General features: G+C 37.5%; 1 protein-coding gene across 1 annotated transcript in view; it reads left to right on the forward strand.

Annotated features, from left to right (window-relative positions):
* Nucleotides 1-20,409, forward strand: part of LOC107554865 (receptor-type tyrosine-protein phosphatase F-like) — a 70,724-nt gene that overhangs the window by 38,517 nt on the left and 11,798 nt on the right. Inside the window, exon 2 of the mRNA XM_016237503.1 lies at nucleotides 5,005-5,175. Coding sequence (XP_016092989.1) covers nucleotides 5,085-5,175 — 91 coding nt within the window. The 5' untranslated portion in view covers nucleotides 5,005-5,084. The remainder of the gene's footprint in view (nucleotides 1-5,004; nucleotides 5,176-20,409) is intronic.

Raw genomic sequence — 20,409 nt, forward strand, 5'->3', positions numbered from 1 at the left:
CGCTTCGTCATGCCTGGAGCTGATCCGTGCTGGTTGCTGAAGAAATACATCAACTTCGCACTGTGGATCGCTGGATCGGCTTTCACCGTGGATGAAGTGGAGTCCAGCCCGGGGTCGTCACATGTGGTTGCCTCAAGCCCTCCGGACGCTCCTTTGTCGAATCCGCCGGCCGCGCCGTTCTCAAGCCCACCGCCTCTGCTCACTCAGCCCACCGGCATTCCTCACTTTATCTCCCGGCCTCCGCTCACTCAAGGCCGCCGTGTGTGACGCTGTGTTTCGTTGTGAAAGCGAAACTACTTTGTTTGGCCTTCCAAAAATGGACACGATTAGAAATCAGTGGTTAAGTTGTATTTACAACACTGATCCAGAACACTTCAAACCAAATATTCAGATGTGCAGCACATTTTATGGAGGACTGTTTCCTGAACCTGGTAGACTAGACTACAATGCCAGCTGTTCTGACTCACATATTGTAAGTAAGTTTTTTATATTTAAAGAGATTTATATTTTATATTTTTTATATTTAAAGCGAGTTTTTTGGGCAGTGTAGAGTAGGGTTTGTTGTTTGTCATTTCTCTGATCAAAAATGCAGACATGCTTTTATGTTTACGCGGCGCGATGCAATGCAACGCGTAAAAAGACAGTATAAGTCATTATAATCCATAATTATGTCCCCACTGGATGCAACGAATGCCTCGTTTATAATGGGTTTTCATGTTTTTGAATCATCGCTCCGGCCTGACAGGGCATCATCACAGTATGGTAGGGGCGTAACACTTCCGTCACACGCTTGAGGTATTTGGCTAATCATAACGCACTGGATAGCTGTCCAATCACAGCACACCTTACTTTTCAGACCATTGAGCTTTGTAAAAATCGTTTCAGAAAGGCGGGGCATAGAGGAGAAACAATAATGTACAGTATGTGGAAAATAATGTGTTTTTTTAACCTTAAACCGCATAAACACATTTCATTACACAAAATAATGTTCTTTTTAGCAACATCATACGACCCCTTTAACTAAAGATCCACCAGTCTTGGCACTTCTTCTCTTTAATGAAATTTGGATGAACTGTTTGGAATACAGAGCCGGTGTCTATGACTCACTCTGCGCCTCCTTCCCATGGGGAGTGGGCGGATAACAAGGGAGATAAGAGACTGCGGCCCCTCGAGGGTGCTCCTCCTGCAGGATGAAAATTTCATCCTTTCCCCTTCACACCCCCAGAGTCTGCTGTGAGAAGATATCATTCCCTCTTTGCTGCTTTCTGCCTGTCGCTGTAAACACAGCTGACTTGGTCCTGCATCAGACACAGAGAATAATAAAGAGTTTGCATCTGTAAACCGTGGTGAATTGCTAATGTTGCCAAACTAGCAATCTGATACTGTAAAAATGTAGCTCACATCGATATTGGGTGAAATAGTCCATTTTAATAAGATGTCATGGTGACTTTTCAGTTTTGTACTGCATTACCAGCAAAAGGATTCAGGTGATGCTGGATGAATTTAGGCCAAAATTAGATCTTTTAAAGCATAAAAACAGCCTATAAGTGTGCACATGATGTCTAGTTAGGCAGCTCACTAGGGTTTGGAATGGAGCCAATATGCCAAAATCAAACGTCCTCTAGTATGTGCTTTTGAAGCATCACTTTGATGTTTGATGTTCATGTAAAGGAAAGGAAACAAAGTAACAGGTCTTTATAATTAAGTTTGGAAATCTGTGGTAATAAACCATTGCATTTTGTTAAATGTGAAGGATCACCCTTCGTTTGATCTGTTTCAGCCAGCTCCAAACATTCAGATCCATTTTATTTGGGTAATTTAGACATTATTCTGTCAAACTGAATAAATGCAGCAAGTGTATGTATTAGACTTTAATTAAAGTCTAAATCTTGATCTAGATCGTCAGACATTCATTTGCTTATAAATGTCCCTCCTTTCCGCTTGCCTTCACTCTCATTGCAGAGAAATGCCTCATTCAGTTTATGTAAAGTCACATAAGAATCTTGACATTGGAATATTTACCTCCATTTCAGGGTTATAAATGGCATGGATAGATAATAGTGGCACTCTTTGTAACAATATTGATGTGATTAAATGAGCAGCACAACAAACGAGCTCCGAACTGCCGCCCTCTCCCTTCATTTGCCTGATATAATTTGCTTAATTGAATATCCGGCAAGAAATGTGCTTTTTAAATGGCAATGCTGTTTAGGGAAGTACATATGCATCAGACTGATGAACTTAAGTGTAGCTCTTTATTAATATTCAAAGAGCATTGATTTTCTAAGTGTATGTCAGATATTACCGCTGCTGTGGAGACCGTGTTGAAGGGTTTTCTGTCAAGGCACAGGAAATCTGTAGCATCTAATTTTTCCTCTGGGATTATGATAGATTATCCATCAATCCAGAAGTCATAAAGCAAGTGCTTTTTTCAGATCTCAGACTATCAAACACTCAATAAGTAACATCATGTTGGGACTGGAATTTATGTGCATTTATGTTAGAGGGCCATTATAGAAAACAAAACTGTTGATGAAGATATACGACCGGGTAATATTTTGAATATTTGCAATATATTTGTGATGATTTTGCTGTCAATAAAATTATGCATAATTTTAAGTGTAACAGTAATTTTAATGCATTTTTATTAGGCCATGCATGCGCTGTAATGAGTGATTAATTTCACATTTCCTCCTTGTCTGACAACTTGCTAGTATATGGGGAAACAAGACATGAAATATAATAATTTCTCTGTTGTCAAAAGTTAAATAGCAAAAATTGCATTTGAGTTGGTTAGTTTTATTCATTTTTTTGATTATATATATATATTATATATATTTAATATTATTTATATACCAATCATATGCAACTCATGAATTAAGACCAGAGTGATGACTGAAGTTGCGACGTGTGCTTTTGAATCGCTGCATCCCTTCTCTGCAGTTCCTGTGCAGTCCTGTCCTGAGAGAAACGGACTGACCTTTGACCCTTCATTTAAACACGTTTGTCATCATGGAGAGTCTAGCTGCCTGCTCGTATCATTTGTCTTTCAGCAGAAGCAACTGGGGTCTTTAGAAATGCAGGCTGCGTTCAGTCCGCGCTTTGTTTTCCCAGCGTGCTCTTCCTGCAGGAATGTTGAGGAGAGCCTGCAGGTTGGGCATGCCAGAGACGCTTGGCTGGTGCAATTGTAGCATCCACTCAAAAGCTGGATCTATGTTTTCTTTGGAAAAGCAGAGACGGTGGGGAGCAGCCTGCTGTAATTACAGCGTGTGCTGAAGCAGAGAGGCTTGTGTGTGTGCCGAGCGTCACGCGCTGCAGTGTTTGTGTGTCCCTAAATGCTCGCAGTTTAATGCAGAGTTTCGGTGACTCTGTCAGCTCAGCGGTTCTCTTCCAGACTCATGATTTCCATAATAAGAGGGAGAAATGGCGCTCGGAGACGGAGGGATGTTTCCGTCTGCTCAGCCTGCAGGAATGTGGAAGTGCACCTTCAACTCCCGATCAAACGTTTGAGCGTTTGAGGGTGGAAGCTGTTTGCTGAGCGCCAGTGGCTCCAAACTTTCTGCTGTGGTGGTGGTGTAATTAGTGCTGGTCTACGGGCGTCTCTCTGTGGTGTTTCCATGATTATTTTCTCTGCGGCAGAGGGGGTGTGTTGGATAGCAGATGTCTGCTTTGTGTGAGCATGATTAATTAGCCCAGGTCTGGCCAATTACATGATGAGCGCTTCTGGTTAATAAATGAATGCATCATCTTAATCATGAATGAGTGAGAGCGTGCATGGGGTGGCTTCATTGGAAAGACACGAGAGCCCTCAGCACACAGGCTATTAACACACACAAACCCCAAGACACACGCACTCAGTGTGACCTCCAAAGGCCAGAGGTGTCTGTGCTCGTTGAAACGCTCTCCAGAGACTCATTGTGGCTGGAGATCACTTACTTGTGTTTAAAACCACTTTATTAAATTAACACAGTGACATCATTCGTTGTGTGCATGATGTCACTGTGTTAAAGGAATAGATCAGCCCAAAATGCAAATGACTCGCTCTATATGTTCTCCTGCTGACCAATAATGCCATAGAGAAATAAATCCTTAAACTAATACTTAATGTCATATCGAAATATGAGTTTTGTCTTATTATGCAATAAAGCACTTGAGTACCGCCGTTGTTATTTTTATATTTTTTACATACCTGTAGTATTATTGTATTTATTATTCAAATTTTGATTTTGCTTTTATTATTGCATTTTTTTTTCTTTTCATTTTTGTTTAAGTTGTAGTAATTGCGTTATGGGCTTTTGTCATTTTTATTATTTTATCTATTTATTGATTCAGAAACATACAGCACAACCAGTGTAGTCTGATTCCAGAACAAATGATTCTTATGAGCTGATTCCTTTAATGAATAGTTAGTGCTAGTTACCATATTGAATCACTCTGAAGAATCAGTCTGACAAAATGTATTTAATCAGAGCGGTTATTGAATCAGCATCTGTGAACTCTGAACTGAACTAGCTATCATTAGATTCAGTGATGAAGCAAGTTTCATTAGATTTCAAATGAAGTATGTTTGTCTACATAACAATGTTTTGTTAAATATACTTATTTGCAATGTTTTTTTTGTTTGTGTATCAGATATTTAGACTACTGTGTCATGATTTTCAGTAAATAATGACTTAATATTTTGGCTCTGTTCCTCACAAAGCTATTGTATGACTTTAGAAGACTTCATATGAAATGCTTTGCTCTCAGAGTACTAATAATTAAGTAATGTTTGGAATGTGTTGATGTAATGTTTGATTGCATCCATTACTATGATGCTTCATGATGTCATTCTCCTATTGCTTTAAATTATGGCATGATCATACAGAATTACGGGAATGTGATGTAATGCTCTTGGAATGCTAATAATGAGCTTGTGTTTTGGATGATGTCATGTTTGAGGAATTGTATGTGCTGTTTGCTTTGCATCTTTCTGATGTCATTCTCCTTTGTGTCCCCCATCAGGTCTCACTAAATGGTAGCGTGAGCGTGTAGTGATCCAGCAGGAGTTTAGGAACCCCTGCGGTGAGTGCCATCCACAAATCATGGTGCCACATAACCGACAGGCCTCTCCTCGCGGCAGAGCCTTGTCCCTCCTGCTGCTGCTCTGCCTGGCAGTGCCAATCCATGCAGACAGTGAGTAGCACACTTAAAAATACACATTACTCTCTTCTGTCAGTACAAGACTGTGAGTATGTACATCTATGATCTAAAAAGTTAAGTGTGTAGGAATGGGAATATCATGGAGTTTACAAAACAAACAACCTTCTTTCCTAAAGAGGCTGTTGTTTTACATCAGACCGGTTGTCAAGTGTTATTTTCTTTCAAATAAATTGTAGGAATTCTGGTTAGTACTACACTCTTAAAAATAAAGGTGCTTCAAAAGGTTCTTCAAGCGATGCCATAGAAGAACCATTTTTGGTTCCACAAAGAACCATTCAGTCAAAGGTTCTTTAAAGGACCATCTCTTTCTTGCGTTTTTGTAATCTGAAGAACCTTATTTCACCACAAAGAACCTTTTGTGAAACAGAAAGGTTCTTCAGATGTTAAAGGTTCTTTATGGAACCATTCTTCTATGGCATCGTGAAGCACCTTTATTTTTAAGAGTATATAAGCACAGCCTGGGAAAAAATTAGTTGAGGAAATATGGATGTCAGAGGGATTTGAAATGTTGGATGCAATCACCGTTGTGTTGTTTGTGTAATAACATTTGCGGGAGGAGCTTTCAGATTCACATCGATCTTGCTTGTCTCAAGGGACCCGCGTGGATCTGAAAGGGCCCCTATTATGCCATTTCGAATATTGCCTTTCATGAAGTGTGAAATGTAGCTGTATGTGAATGTAAATGATCAGCAAAGATGTAAAGCCGAAAGTGCATGATAAATAAAAGTATTATCTCCCAAATGAAAGATTCAACTCTGAACAGCCTAAACGAGTCGTCAGTAATTTGAATCCCTCTTCCGTCAAGGATATATTAGCATAATTCCTGCCTATGTTCTACGTTAGCTGGCTGCAAACATCTTGACCCGTCCTCAAACACTGTAGCTTTGTGTGGTTCACATCATGTCGAGAAGACGCTGCGTCAACGTGGGATTCACAAAAGCTTGCTCTTGAGAGATGAGCTCAGTACCCAGTTTATTTGGACCAACTGACTCCACTGAATCACACCCTGTAAGTATGATAAATAATAGATGTTTATATTTACTATCAAGCGTTCAAAATACAGAGCTATGGCGATGGGCGTATTGTTTCCAACACACGCTGTATGCGGCAGACCAATCACAACAGACTGAGCCATCTGACCAATCAGAGCAGAGTAGGCTCATTGAAAGGAGGGGTTTATAGAGACTGAATCTTAGAACTGCTTTGAACGAATAGTTTGAGAATTGTTGGAAAATGAGGTGATATTAAATGCATATTTTGAGAAAACTAAGGCGTTTTTTGACCTTGCATGCATGTAAACCTATTGTAGGAGACTCCAAAAACAATATTAGGAACCTTAAAAATGGAATAATAGGGGCATTTTAATGAATGTGACATGCTTCGTGTCACATTTATCCAACTTTTAAAAGGCATATTAATCTGTCCGAAAATATGAGACCTGCTGGTTTGCTTTTTTGCTGGGGATATTGTTGCTGTAATTATTATAAGATTTGGGTCCTGAAACATAGGAGTCCCCGGAGAAAGATTTTAGCAAGTATTTTTGCAAAATCAAATAGCTGTTTTTACTCCAGCTATAAATCAGAATTGATAAGAGTGTGTTTGTGCAGCAGTATGAGAGTCACAGGCCTTATGTCATGTAGTCCCTGAACCCTGAGGCCAATAAAAACAATAAGAACACCAAAGTCTGGTCACTTATTACCGCTGCTGATCTTTATGGTGCAGTAATACCAGCAGCATTAATCATTTACTTATCGCTACCATTACCAGACTAGGACTCACCTTATGTGGAATTATAGTTGTGTACCTTGAGAAAAATATTTAGGTCTTGCAGTCTTCTGGAAGGTTGACCAAGTTAGATTAAGGTTAAGGTTAAGGTTAAGTTAGCTATTGGCTGTGGCCTTTTATTCAGTTTGTTTTGGAATAGATGGTGTAAATGTCTGGGGCAGGTGGGCTGTGAATACTTTTATAAAAATCTTTTATCTAGCAAGGATGAATTAAATTGATCAAAACTTTTAAAAAGTGACAGTAAAGACATTTATAATGTTACAAAAGATTTCTGTTTCAGATAAATGCAGTTCTCTTGAACTTTCTATTCATCAAATGTTCTTGAAAAAATGGATGACCGTTTTCACAAAAATATGGAGCAGTATAACTGTTTTAAACGTTGATAATAATCAGAAATGTTTGTTGAGCAGCAAATCAGCATATTAGAATGATTTCTGAAGATCATGTGACACTGAAGACTGGAGTAATGATGCTGAAAATTCAACTTTGCATCATAGAAATAAATTGTATTTTAAAATGTATTCAGATAGAAAACAGTTATTTGAAATTGTAATAATATTTCACAATTTTCCTTTTACTGTATGTTTGAGCAAATAAATACTATGCAAATTTTGAGCCTTTTGACATTATCCAGTAAATTTGCTTTGAAATATAAATATATTTATATATATCATATATATTTTAATTAAAGTTATTGTAGCCAAATGAATCCAAAATAATTAATGCATGAAGTAAAATACAGTAAAATATAGTTCAAATAATAAAATAATTAGGGATGCACCGATACAGATACTGGTATCGGTATCAGGCCGATACTGAGCTCCTGTACTCGTACTCGTACTCGTTAAAATGCCCCGATACCGAACGCCAAAAACACACAACATGTGATAAGAGCAATATTCAGACAAAGAAACACCGACAACAGAACAACAGACTGCAGAATGGAGTTACTAGAGATTAAGGATGTATACGGAGTATATGTATGCAATTAATATAATGTTAAACATTCAGTATTAACGCCTGTATAGCTGATGTGAGCGAGTTCATAAGCAAAGCACGCTGAGTGGATTGAGCGCGCGGTGGTACAGATGCGCGAGCTTGTCGAGTTAATATCCCTTTCTCAAAAAAGAGCGCGCGCACTTCTGTTGTGTGATCTTTGATGTTCACTCATTTAGCACACGCATTGGATTAAAACGAAATCGTAAAAATATTACCATTTATAGGGGCATTCACTATAAACATCATTTATTTTCAACTTTAGGCATACACAACTTTCTGGCGAAAGTGAATCTAGCAGCCTGTGTGAAATGCGCTAGGCTGTGCTACTTGTCCCTCTCATTCTGCACAAGTACAAATACGTGCACACGTTGCACATGTTTTGCTGGCTTGAGTGTTTCTGCATTATATGAGTGGCTTTGGAATATAAATCGCAGCACATTTCAGATTAAATAAACTCGATTTATATTAAAAATAATCTACAGTAGTCTTTACTAAATTAATGCAAGGAATAATTGTTGATTTTTATATTCCTCAATATAAAAATATATAGTATAAACAGTGACCTTAGTATTTTTATTAAAACATTTACATATATAAAAATGTCAATTTAAACATTTGTGAGTGATGATGCATGTTGTCACACCACCATGAGCTTTATGTGTCTTGCACTGTTTCTCGCTCCTTGTTTGTATCGTCGTGGTTTTTCATTTGATTATGTTCAGGTGTGTCTCGTTATCGCCACTACTTAAATAGAAAATAGTGTGTCAATAATGCAAAATGACAATAGTAAACTCAATTTTCAGTTAAAGGCAGTTCATCATTGAATTCAGTTTGATTTGCTTCAATGAATTGGTTCAAAACTCGAATCAACATTTCACATGCGTCACGTCTTAGCTGTGTAGTTACATGCATGAAGACAAAGATAACTCAAAAACAGTTTTTAATAATTCGAAGAGGGCAAATCCAACTGAAGAACAGTGAATCCAAACACAGCAACACAAAGACCAGAACCGAAAATGAAACACAAGGAGGACAGAACTTAATACTGTAAAGTTGCTTTGACACAATATGTATTGTTAAAAGCGCTATATAAATAAAGGTGCCTTGACTTGACAAACATCAAACTCTATTGCCACTTTTATGACTTAATTTTAGATCAGATATGCAATTAAAATGTTTTGTCTTAATGGTCTCATAATCCCGAGTCATGGCACATGTTTAGGAAACATAAAAGTTGTTTAAAATCATTGTAATGCTGGCTAACTTTACGTTGGTATTGTAAAATGTATTATAGCACCTGTCAGTGTTTGTGACTCCGATGTCAGGCCTGTAGATGGGGAAGATGGCAAATGTTCCTGAATTTGCCCTCTGCTCTCCTTTGCTCTTCACGCTGATGGAGCCCTGCGCTCTCATGCAGGGGTGAGAAAAGCCTTTAGCAGGTTTCTCAGCTGAATGCACCGGTTTTCTCACTCTTATAATCTCTGGCTCTCACAGTCTCTCTCTCTCTCCTCACTGTATGAAGTCCTTCCACCAGCAGCTGGACCAGCTTGTGTTCACATTATGATCCACTCAATAGATTTTTGTTTTTCTCCACTCACACTTTCCTTTCGAGTCTCCTTGCAGACTTGTGTAGGATGCAGTCTTGAAGACATTAAGCACAGAGTACAAAATCACCATGTTTTATTTATGAGAGCAAATATGGTGCAACTTGAGGTTTCAGCAGCGCCGGGACTTATACAGCTGCACGTCCTCTAATTGATGCTGTGCTGAGTCCGTGTTGCAGAGCTGCTTTTGTGCTAATTCCAGTATGGGATTAATGCCAGTGGTCACAGAGGGAAGGTCCTTGCAAAGGAAATCACCTCTCACATTCACACAGATATTGCTAAAGCCACATGCAGCTAAAGGAAAGAACCATCCTGCTCCTTTCTTTCTGCTTTGCCTGATTCCTTCGTCTCTCAACCCAAAACCGACTATCCCTTAAAAAAAGTCATACACTGGGAAAAAATAGATGTGATAAAAATGTTCACTCTGAAATTGCTAACAAATTTCACAAATAATTGCAAAGAATCGGGTACTAACACATTTAATAAAACATTACATTTTTAAGTAGAAATACATTTATAAATCTGTTGTCAACAAAAGAGATGTCTTTGAAATGTTTCCCTGTGGTTTTCCGCCAAAATACAACTCAGGGTTTTTGAACACAGGGACTAAAGAGATAATTAACAAACAGGTGAACATAATGACAAATCAGAACAACATAGGGAAAACTAGCTTATACAATGTGGCAAACATGACAGAACCAAAGACAGACTGAAACAGAGCATACACGTTACACTAGGGTGACCATACGTGCCATTTTCCCAGGACGCGTCCTGGCAAGGATTTCTATATTGCCTAAAATATCTAAGTTTGGCTTTGTTTGCGTGTGCAGACAGATCGGTGTATGAAATCAAAATACCATACAGACGGATCCTTATGCTTTCAAAATGCTCTCGAGGTATTTTGATGTCATACACCGATCGGTCTGCACACGCAAACAAAGCCAAAACCTAGATATTTTAGGCAATATAGAATTTTCAGTTAAAGGCAGTTCATCATTGAATTCAGTTTGATTTGCTTCAATGAATTGGTTCAAAACTCGAATCAACATTTCACATGCGTCACGTCTTAGCTGTGTAGTTACATGCATGAAGACAAAGATAACTCAAAAACAGTTTTTAATAATTCGAAGAGGGCAAATCCAACTGAAGAACAGTGAATCCAAACACAGCAACACAAAGACCAGAACCGAAAATGAAACACAAGGAGGACAGAACTTAATACTGTAAAGTTGCTTTGACACAATATGTATTGTTAAAAGCGCTATATAAATAAAGGTGCCTTGACTTGACAAACATCAAACTCTATTGCCACTTTTATGACTTAATTTTAGATCAGATATGCAATTAAAATGTTTTGTCTTAATGGTCTCATAATCCCGAGTCATGGCACATGTTTAGGAAACATAAAAGTTGTTTAAAATCATTGTAATGCTGGCTAACTTTACGTTGGTATTGTAAAATGTATTATAGCACCTGTCAGTGTTTGTGACTCCGATGTCAGGCCTGTAGATGGGGAAGATGGCAAATGTTCCTGAATTTGCCCTCTGCTCTCCTTTGCTCTTCACGCTGATGGAGCCCTGCGCTCTCATGCAGGGGTGAGAAAAGCCTTTAGCAGGTTTCTCAGCTGAATGCACCGGTTTTCTCACTCTTATAATCTCTGGCTCTCACAGTCTCTCTCTCTCTCCTCACTGTATGAAGTCCTTCCACCAGCAGCTGGACCAGCTTGTGTTCACATTATGATCCACTCAATAGATTTTTGTTTTTCTCCACTCACACTTTCCTTTCGAGTCTCCTTGCAGACTTGTGTAGGATGCAGTCTTGAAGACATTAAGCACAGAGTACAAAATCACCATGTTTTATTTATGAGAGCAAATATGGTGCAACTTGAGGTTTCAGCAGCGCCGGGACTTATACAGCTGCACGTCCTCTAATTGATGCTGTGCTGAGTCCGTGTTGCAGAGCTGCTTTTGTGCTAATTCCAGTATGGGATTAATGCCAGTGGTCACAGAGGGAAGGTCCTTGCAAAGGAAATCACCTCTCACATTCACACAGATATTGCTAAAGCCACATGCAGCTAAAGGAAAGAACCATCCTGCTCCTTTCTTTCTGCTTTGCCTGATTCCTTCGTCTCTCAACCCAAAACCGACTATCCCTTAAAAAAAGTCATACACTGGGAAAAAATAGATGTGATAAAAATGTTCACTCTGAAATTGCTAACAAATTTCACAAATAATTGCAAAGAATCGGGTACTAACACATTTAATAAAACATTACATTTTTAAGTAGAAATACATTTATAAATCTGTTGTCAACAAAAGAGATGTCTTTGAAATGTTTCCCTGTGGTTTTCCGCCAAAATACAACTCAGGGTTTTTGAACACAGGGACTAAAGACCGACTATCCCTTAAAAAAAGTCATACACTGGGAAAAAATAGATGTGATAAAAATGTTCACTCTGAAATTGCTAACAAATTTCACAAATAATTGCAAAGAATCGGGTACTAACACATTTAATAAAACATTACATTTTTAAGTAGAAATACATTTATAAATTGTCAACAAAAGAGATGTCTTTGAAATGTTTCCCTGTGGTTTTCCGCCAAAATACAACTCAGGGTTTTTGAACACAGGGACTAAAGAGATAATTAACAAACAGGTGAACATAATGACAAATCAGAACAACATAGGGAAAACTAGCTTATACAATGTGGCAAACATGACAGAACCAAAGACAGACTGAAACAGAGCATACACGTTACACTAGGGTGACCATACGTGCCATTTTCCCAGGACGCGTCCTGGCAAGGATTTCTATATTGCCTAAAATATCTAAGTTTGGCTTTGTTTGCGTGTGCAGACAGATCGGTGTATGAAATCAAAATACCATACAGACGGATCCTTATGCTTTCAAAATGCTCTCGAGGTATTTTGATGTCATACACCGATCGGTCTGCACACGCAAACAAAGCCAAAACCTAGATATTTTAGGCAATATAGAATCCTGGCCAGGACGCGTCCTGGGAAAATGGCACGTATGGTCACCCTACGTTACACTGATGGAAGTTTATCCAGAAAATCCATTCACATCTGCGTCAATTAAACCAACCACCAATACACACAAGACAGTTAAAAATGGGTTGTTGTCTGACCCCTAAGCTCTCTTCAGACACACACACACACACACAGACTGAAATCTAAAAATCAGCAATCAGAAATCTTGTTACGCAGACCTTTTTAACCCCTCGAGCACTGGAGCGCCTCTAATGTGTTCATTCAGACAAAGCACTTCTTAATCGAATCTGAACTGATTTGAAGAATCAATGTTGTTTGAACCTGTGCTGCTGAAGTGGATGTTATGCCGGTTCAGCTGTGAGTGTTTGTGTGAGTCAGGTGTGAGGTGAGGGGGCTCCTAATTGCTAATCTGACGGATGTTTTTATTCAAAGTGACTTATTGTTCGCTTATTTCAAGTCGAATCCCTCTGGAGTAACCTGAGGTTAAGTGTCCTGCTCAATGGCGAGAGCTCATGAATCATCCTTTACAAAACTGGAACCAATAAAGATGCACTTCTTTGTTTGCATACAGCCAGAAGCGTAGTGCACTTGACAACATGGAAGAAGAAGGTGGAGAAGAAACTTCAGGCAAACTTATCTTTTTATATATTAGTTACATTAATAAAAGCTATATCTTCAAATCCATCGGCAGGAGCGCTGCACATCCTGCAGGCCAGAAATATAGCTGTGTGCCACAGAACGCTTTTTTTTTTTTACCAGAGAGAGGTAGTGTTCAAATTGAAGACTCATTAGAGTTAAGGAACCCCATATATATATATATATATATATATATATATATATATATATATATATATATATATTATTTATATTTATTGCCCTGTGATGTGATTTAGCAGGTTTTATTGAAGATGACACAGCAAATGATGGTCATCATCTGATAAAGATACAATTTTGATTTATGAAAGTTCATAAATTGCTATAAATTAATTTCTGATACTATCCCTGTGTTTACCTTTGTGCTGATCAGACTCGTTTACAACATGTTAGCTAGTAAGGATGTCAAAACTACCTGTACGTTCATACCAAGTCAATACTAAATAAAAAAAGGAATAATTCCAGTCCTTCTGGAGTCATCACTAGTACGACTGTCAATATAAACCGAATATAAACCAGTCATGACAAATAAAATTGGTAAGCATTTATTATGAGAATTATAATCCATAGAGAGAAAAAAGATTTTGCTTTTCTGATTCAATTTAATAATAATTATATCAGTAACACTTAACAATTAATTTAACTTTACATTAATTAAAGTTAACCAATGGGACCTTATTGTAAAGTGTTACCATTATATCAATAATTTTACTATTGAAAATATTATTGTATATTATTAAATATAATATTTTAAGCATTTAATTTGTTTTATATTTTACTTTTAAAATATATTTTAGATAATTTGTACAATTATTAAAATTATATATGTGACCCTGGAGCACAAAAGCAGTCTTAAGTCGCTCTCGTATATTTGTAGCAATAACCAAAAATACATTGTATGGGTCAAAATTATTGATTTTTCTTTTATGCCAAAAATCATTAGGACATTAAGTAAAGATCATGTTCCATGAAGATATTTTGTAAACTTCCTACCATAAATATATCAAAACTTAATGTTTGATTAGTAATATGCATTGCTTAGAACTTCATTTGGACAACTTTAAAGGCGATTTTCTCAATATTTAGATTTTTTGCACCCTCAGATTCCAGATTTTCAGAATAGTTGCATCTCGGCCAAATATTGTCCTATCCTAACAAACCATACATCAATGGAAAGCTTTTATTTATTCAGCTTTCAGATGATGTATAAATCTCAATTTCAAAAAATTGACCGGTTTTGACTGGTTTTGTAGTCCAGGGTCACATATAAGAATTGATTAGTCTTCTGGTAGAATAACACCCATACTAGAGAACACTGGAGAGAAGAATACAGTATACAGTATGTGTGTGTTCTCTCTGCCACTTTTTTCTATAGGGCAGTGTCTCGGGAGCCCTAATCGCTCGACTGTGTCTGAGCTTAAAAGCCTGCGTGTGGTTTTCTCTGTATCTATCACACGCACACACACACACACTCTCACACTGTATCCTCTGTACCTGTTCATTTTTCCTGAGCACACAGCAGCCCACACACACTGACCCAGGAACATACAGTCCTGACAGACGCACGCGCATTCACATGTGAGGGAGCAGGCTTGACATTTACCGACTAGATATGTGCATTAAAAACAGATTTATGACAGGAGATAATTATATTTCTCATATCCTGTCAACAAAGAAACAACAGACCATGAAGAGTTCAGAAATGTGAGCTGATGAGAATTTTCCACCAGCTCATTTGGATTTTTCCATTCTGTCCAGATCTCGTGGTGCATGAACGCACACTGATCATCCTGTGTACTTTACCAGCACTAAATAAACCTGAAAATGAAGGTAACCAAAGAGACACTGTAAACACAGAGATTGTCTACAGGATATGAGTCTGCTGGGACACATCCACTAAAAATCACCAAAACATCAGATAATTAAAAAACATTGAGCAAAAATTATGAACAGAAAGATCCTGCAGCATTTGAGCAGATACAGACAGTTCATCTAATGCTATGAAATTCATTTTTATGTAACATACTGTAGGTGTTTATATACATTTGAGAGAGCATTGTATACTATTTACCATTATTAATATATATATATATATACTGTATATATATATATATATATATATATACTGTATCTATATATATATATATATATATATATATATATATATATGTATGTATGTATATAAATATCTAATATATACACTACCGTGGGATCAGTAAAGTTTTTTTAAATGTTTTTTAAAGAAGTGTCTTCTGCTTACCAAGGCTGCATTTATTTGATCAAAAATACAGTAAAAACATTAACATTGTGAAATATTGTTACAAATTAACATAACTGCATTCTATTTTAATATATTGTAAAATGTAATTTATTTCTGTGATGCGCAGCTGAATTTTCAGCATCATTACTCCAGTCTTCAGTGTCACATGATCTTCAGAAATCATTCTAATATGCTGATTTGCTGCTCAAGAAACATTTCTGATTATTATCAATGTTGAAAACAGTTGTGCTGCTTCATACTTTTTGTGGAAATCATGATATATTTTATTTTTCAGAATCGTATCCTGGCTGAATAAAAGGAAAGACCACACACTTTTGAATAGTAAAGCTAGTAAAGACTTATATTATTATAAAAGGAATAAATATTGCAATAAATGTGATTATTTGGGTTTTTTGTTTTTCAATTTGGTGTAAAAACGTCATATTATCTCATGCATGGTTCACATACTGTCAGCCACTTCATGTGTACAATATTTGTGTATTGTCCACAGTATACTGCAGTTCTAGTAGGAGTGGTATAGTAGTATGCAATTTTAAAATAAGTGTATTTATCCGACTAATAAAATGATTTGTTAAGTATCCTGAGCTTACCCGGGGGTCTGTTTCACAAACATTTGAGTCCATTTGATGAGCTTTTTCTCTCCACACTGTTATCATTCAAGAGAAAACTGAATAGTGCATATTCATCAGCCATTTAGAAAACTTGTGCACCTCTGTGGCTGGTGAAACCTGTCTTTGTGTCTGTGTGAGTGATTCCTCTTGATGTGCATGACTGTTCCGGTGTTGCTGCACCATTAATGAGAGCTTTTCAATCCAAAAGTAGCGACTTTGTTTGAAACTTTTGTCATTGTGAAATGCAGCTCCCCCACCACTCACAGCGTTTGACTATCTGGCTTTCTGCCTAGATGCCATTAAACCCTGGTTATCCGAGTCCAAATTAGAGAAAGGTCCTGTAGGACAAGAGCAGGGTGTTGAATGACAACGGCACTGCTGTAGTGATTGACTCTCTCTTTCTCTCTCTCTCTCTCTCTGTGTGTGTGTGTGTGTGTGTGTGTTTGTGGGCTTCTCAGTCTCTATTTCATCATGATATTTTATCCCTTCTGCCTGTATACTGCTACTAGCAGTGTTTGCGGCACTGTAACCTAAATCACAGCCAATGGCCGGACACACACTTCATCACATACAGTTTTTAGGAGCAAGTTTATGGTTACAGTGGCGTTAAAAATTCATTTTAAAACATATTTTGTGCATATTTAGTGATGTGTGTGAGTCTTTTCATTTGAGCCAATAAATAATCACCTATCAACCACCCAAAATACCGTAGTAACTATGTTATAAATTGGATGTTTCAATATGATTTGACATTTTTTCTCTTAGCTATATATATATGATTTGTTGATACCACAAAACATGTCATGATATGATTACGATTTGATTAGATTCAGGGGCCTGCAATCAATATATCAGTTATGCCGGATTATGTGCCTGAATTATAGATCCAAATACATTTTTATTAAAGGGATAGTTCACCCAAAAATGAAAACTCACCTTCATGTTGTTCCAAACCTGTATGAATTTCTTTTTTTTCTGATCAGCATAAAAGAAGATACTTTGAAGAATGTGGGTAAAAAAAACAGTTGCTGGTCCCCATTGACTCCCATAGTATGGAAAAATACTGTGGAAGTCAAAGGCTATCGTCAGCTGTTTGGTTACACACATTCTTACTCATACATGAAACTCTTACAGGTTTGGAATAAGTGCGGGTGAGTAAATGATGACAAAATTAAATTTTTTTATTATTTTTTTAACTGTCCCTTTAAGTTACAAGTTGCATCCAAAATATAACAGCATAGCATTTAATTGAACTCCATGAAAATTGCAAATCCTGTTTCCCAAATGGGACATCCAATAATAATATATAGAAATAATAATATAGAAAAAAGTAGATAAATCAAGACGCACGCAAGACAATCATTCACAATCATGTGCTTTCTAAAATGTGCAAATCTAATATCCCCATTATTTGTTCAGTTGATCAGTGACAACTTGATGTATTTTTATGATAGTGTCTTCAAGTATGATACTAGTATAGTACTTCTAGTACTGTTTTTTTTTTACATCATAGTGTAATAGTCATTTGATAGATTCATTAATCTATATTGATATATTGTTATATCACTAATAGCAACCTCTCTAGCATTGTACTCTCAACAATTGCAGAGGCAAGCCCCTTTTTAAATGCAATAAAAGCACAGAAAATGTAAACATCTAGTTTTTGTAATTGTGTGCATGTTCGCATGTTCATTCAGAAGGTTCTCTCTATCTTTGGTTGCACACAAAGATGTTTCATCCCAAACTCTGCACTTTGAAAGCATTTGAAGTGTGGTTAAAAGCTCTCACGGGATGAGGACTCACATCTAAGAGGGAACCCGCTTTGATTTAGTCATCATTCATTTAGTCTCAGTAAAATAAAGATGGAGAAATTGAAAATATATTTGGGATTTGGTTGCTCTGAGATGGTGATGTTCACTCTATAATAAATACTGTATATAAACGTGTGATGAACTTCAAATCCATTTATAGCAAACTTTCCCTCATGTGAATAGTTACAGAAATTACACTACCAAGACCCAATTGTTCAGTTCCCTTTCAGGAACTCGAGCTGCGTCGAGAAGCTTTGGGAACGCCCTTGCGTGACCGCGTTCTGAAGCACGTGTCAAATCCGTCCAATGGAGCAGCGAGACGTCACGAGCAGGGTGACGTAAGCACCAGAGTGCATAAAGGCACATCCGGCCGGGCGCAAACCAGCTTCTGCTCTTCAAATAGCTCCTGCTCTTTTGAAAGGCAATTAAATTGTCATCAAAAAGCTCATTTTCTGATTCATACTTCTCGGAGCGATGAATGAGTTTATTAGTCGAGTCGGAGCCTCAAATGTGAGACGTGCTGATTGCTGCCGTATAATCACTTCCAAAGTTTCTCTGCTTGTGTAGACGATTCACTCACCATTTATTGAGCGATCTTCACAATGATTGCACAAGGCTGCTCAAGACCACCCCCGCTAACTCACCTCAGTGAGAGAGAGTGAGAGAGAGAAAGAGAGAGAGAGAGAGAGAGGAATTGGTCATGGTGTTGATAATGGGGGCACCATTCTGCCTCTCTATTGCTATTTAGACAGAGCCATTACTGTAATGCACCACCCAATGGAGAATAAAAGAGAAGCAATTTCTCTCTTTATCTCACTCCTCTCCTCTCTTCTCCTGAATAATAAAAAGGCCAGGCATTCAGGCTGGAGTCTCACTAACTCGGTATGAGAGTTTAGTTTCCTTCTCACCTTACTACCGCCGACAGAATATTCAAACCCTTGTAAATTAAGAGGTCACATTGTGAGCTTTGTTTGACTCTAAAGATTAGCTTGACCAACTCAGATCAGCTCATTGAGGGCAAATGCTAAACACAGAATCAAAGTGGATCCTATTTGCTTTCTTAATGCTTTTGGTATACGTAAAAAAAATACACTACATTACAATTTCAGGTTTAATTCAATGCTTAATAATGTCTATCATTAGCATTGGATAATAAATTGTTAGATTTCACTTGTCAGGGTTTTGAGTTAGAAGTTTAGCACAGATATATTTTCACAACTAAAAAATATACTTGCCAGTGGTGATTCTATTGCCAAGGTGTGCATGGAGAATTAGTCTTATACTGCAAAAAATGAACCACACACTTTATTTTAGTGCAAGCTGTGAACTCTGCACGCAGCATGCAAACATAGAAATGCAAAGGAGTTTATGAACAATAAAATTAAAAAGATTTCTTCTTGTCTGTTTCTCTTGTGTATCAGCAGCACTGGTGTTGGGCATATTAATATCCTCTGTTCCGATACTCTTTTGCACACATGAAGCGAGAGCTCGGCTGGAGGTAAGCCGTGCATCCATAATTAATGAGAATAAATGGCTGGTCTGCTGCATCTCGATCGATGTTGAGCTGCTTGATGTTTAGGGACAGAGGGCAGGAGACAGACTTCCTGGATGCTGTCAGTTTATTTAACCTCATGCAGATCTGTAAGGGAGTGGTTCTCTGCATTATGCTGTGTGGAAGGAAATGTATCTGCTGTTTGTGTATTTTGCGTTTTCTGCCAGTTATTATGCCTTCTTGTCAGATCTGGTAAGCGTGAGCTAAAGAAAGTCATGGTTAAACACCTCTAAATGGAGAAATTGCAGCTCTTAAATTAGCACCTAATATTAAGTGGCAAACAGTGTGTTTCACAACTGATCCCCCCTGACGTGTAGAAGCACGGCGCAGCCGATCATCTGGTTTCAGAGCTGTTGATGCTCATTAATCCTGTGATCTGTCAGCGAGCAGATTAACAGTGTCCTCGCACCAGGCCGAGGGATTTGGGTGGCGTGTTTGTGGTCGGCTGCTCATCACTGTGACTGCTCGGCCTGTGCACTGTGAACATGCAGGCCCGTTATACATAATTAACACGCATTCTTGGGTGATTATTAAATTAGGGCAATTTTAGCTACTTAAAATCTTGAAAAATGAAAGTTATGATGAAATAAATTTGAAACATCAGATCATGTCCTGTAGATTGGTGTGTACTTGTGCTACATTGTGTGATGATAATGGCATTTTTTACTTTTTGGAGGAAAATTTTGATGAGATTTTGACTTAATCTTGAATAGCGAATAGCGTTTTTGATGTTCAGTCTGTCACTCTGCTGCTCTCATGTCACTTGTCATTTCTATCATAAACAAAACCTTCATGGAAAAACTCATGAAAAACATTACAAATTGTATTTGTACACACAAATATATATACTGTATATATATATATATATATATATATATATATATATATATATATATAT

The sequence above is a fragment of the Sinocyclocheilus grahami genome, unplaced genomic scaffold (genome assembly GCF_001515645.1).
Source record: "Sinocyclocheilus grahami isolate Dianchi unplaced genomic scaffold, SAMN03320097.WGS_v1.1 scaffold517.1, whole genome shotgun sequence".
Classification (NCBI taxonomy): Eukaryota; Metazoa; Chordata; class Actinopteri; order Cypriniformes; family Cyprinidae; genus Sinocyclocheilus; species Sinocyclocheilus grahami.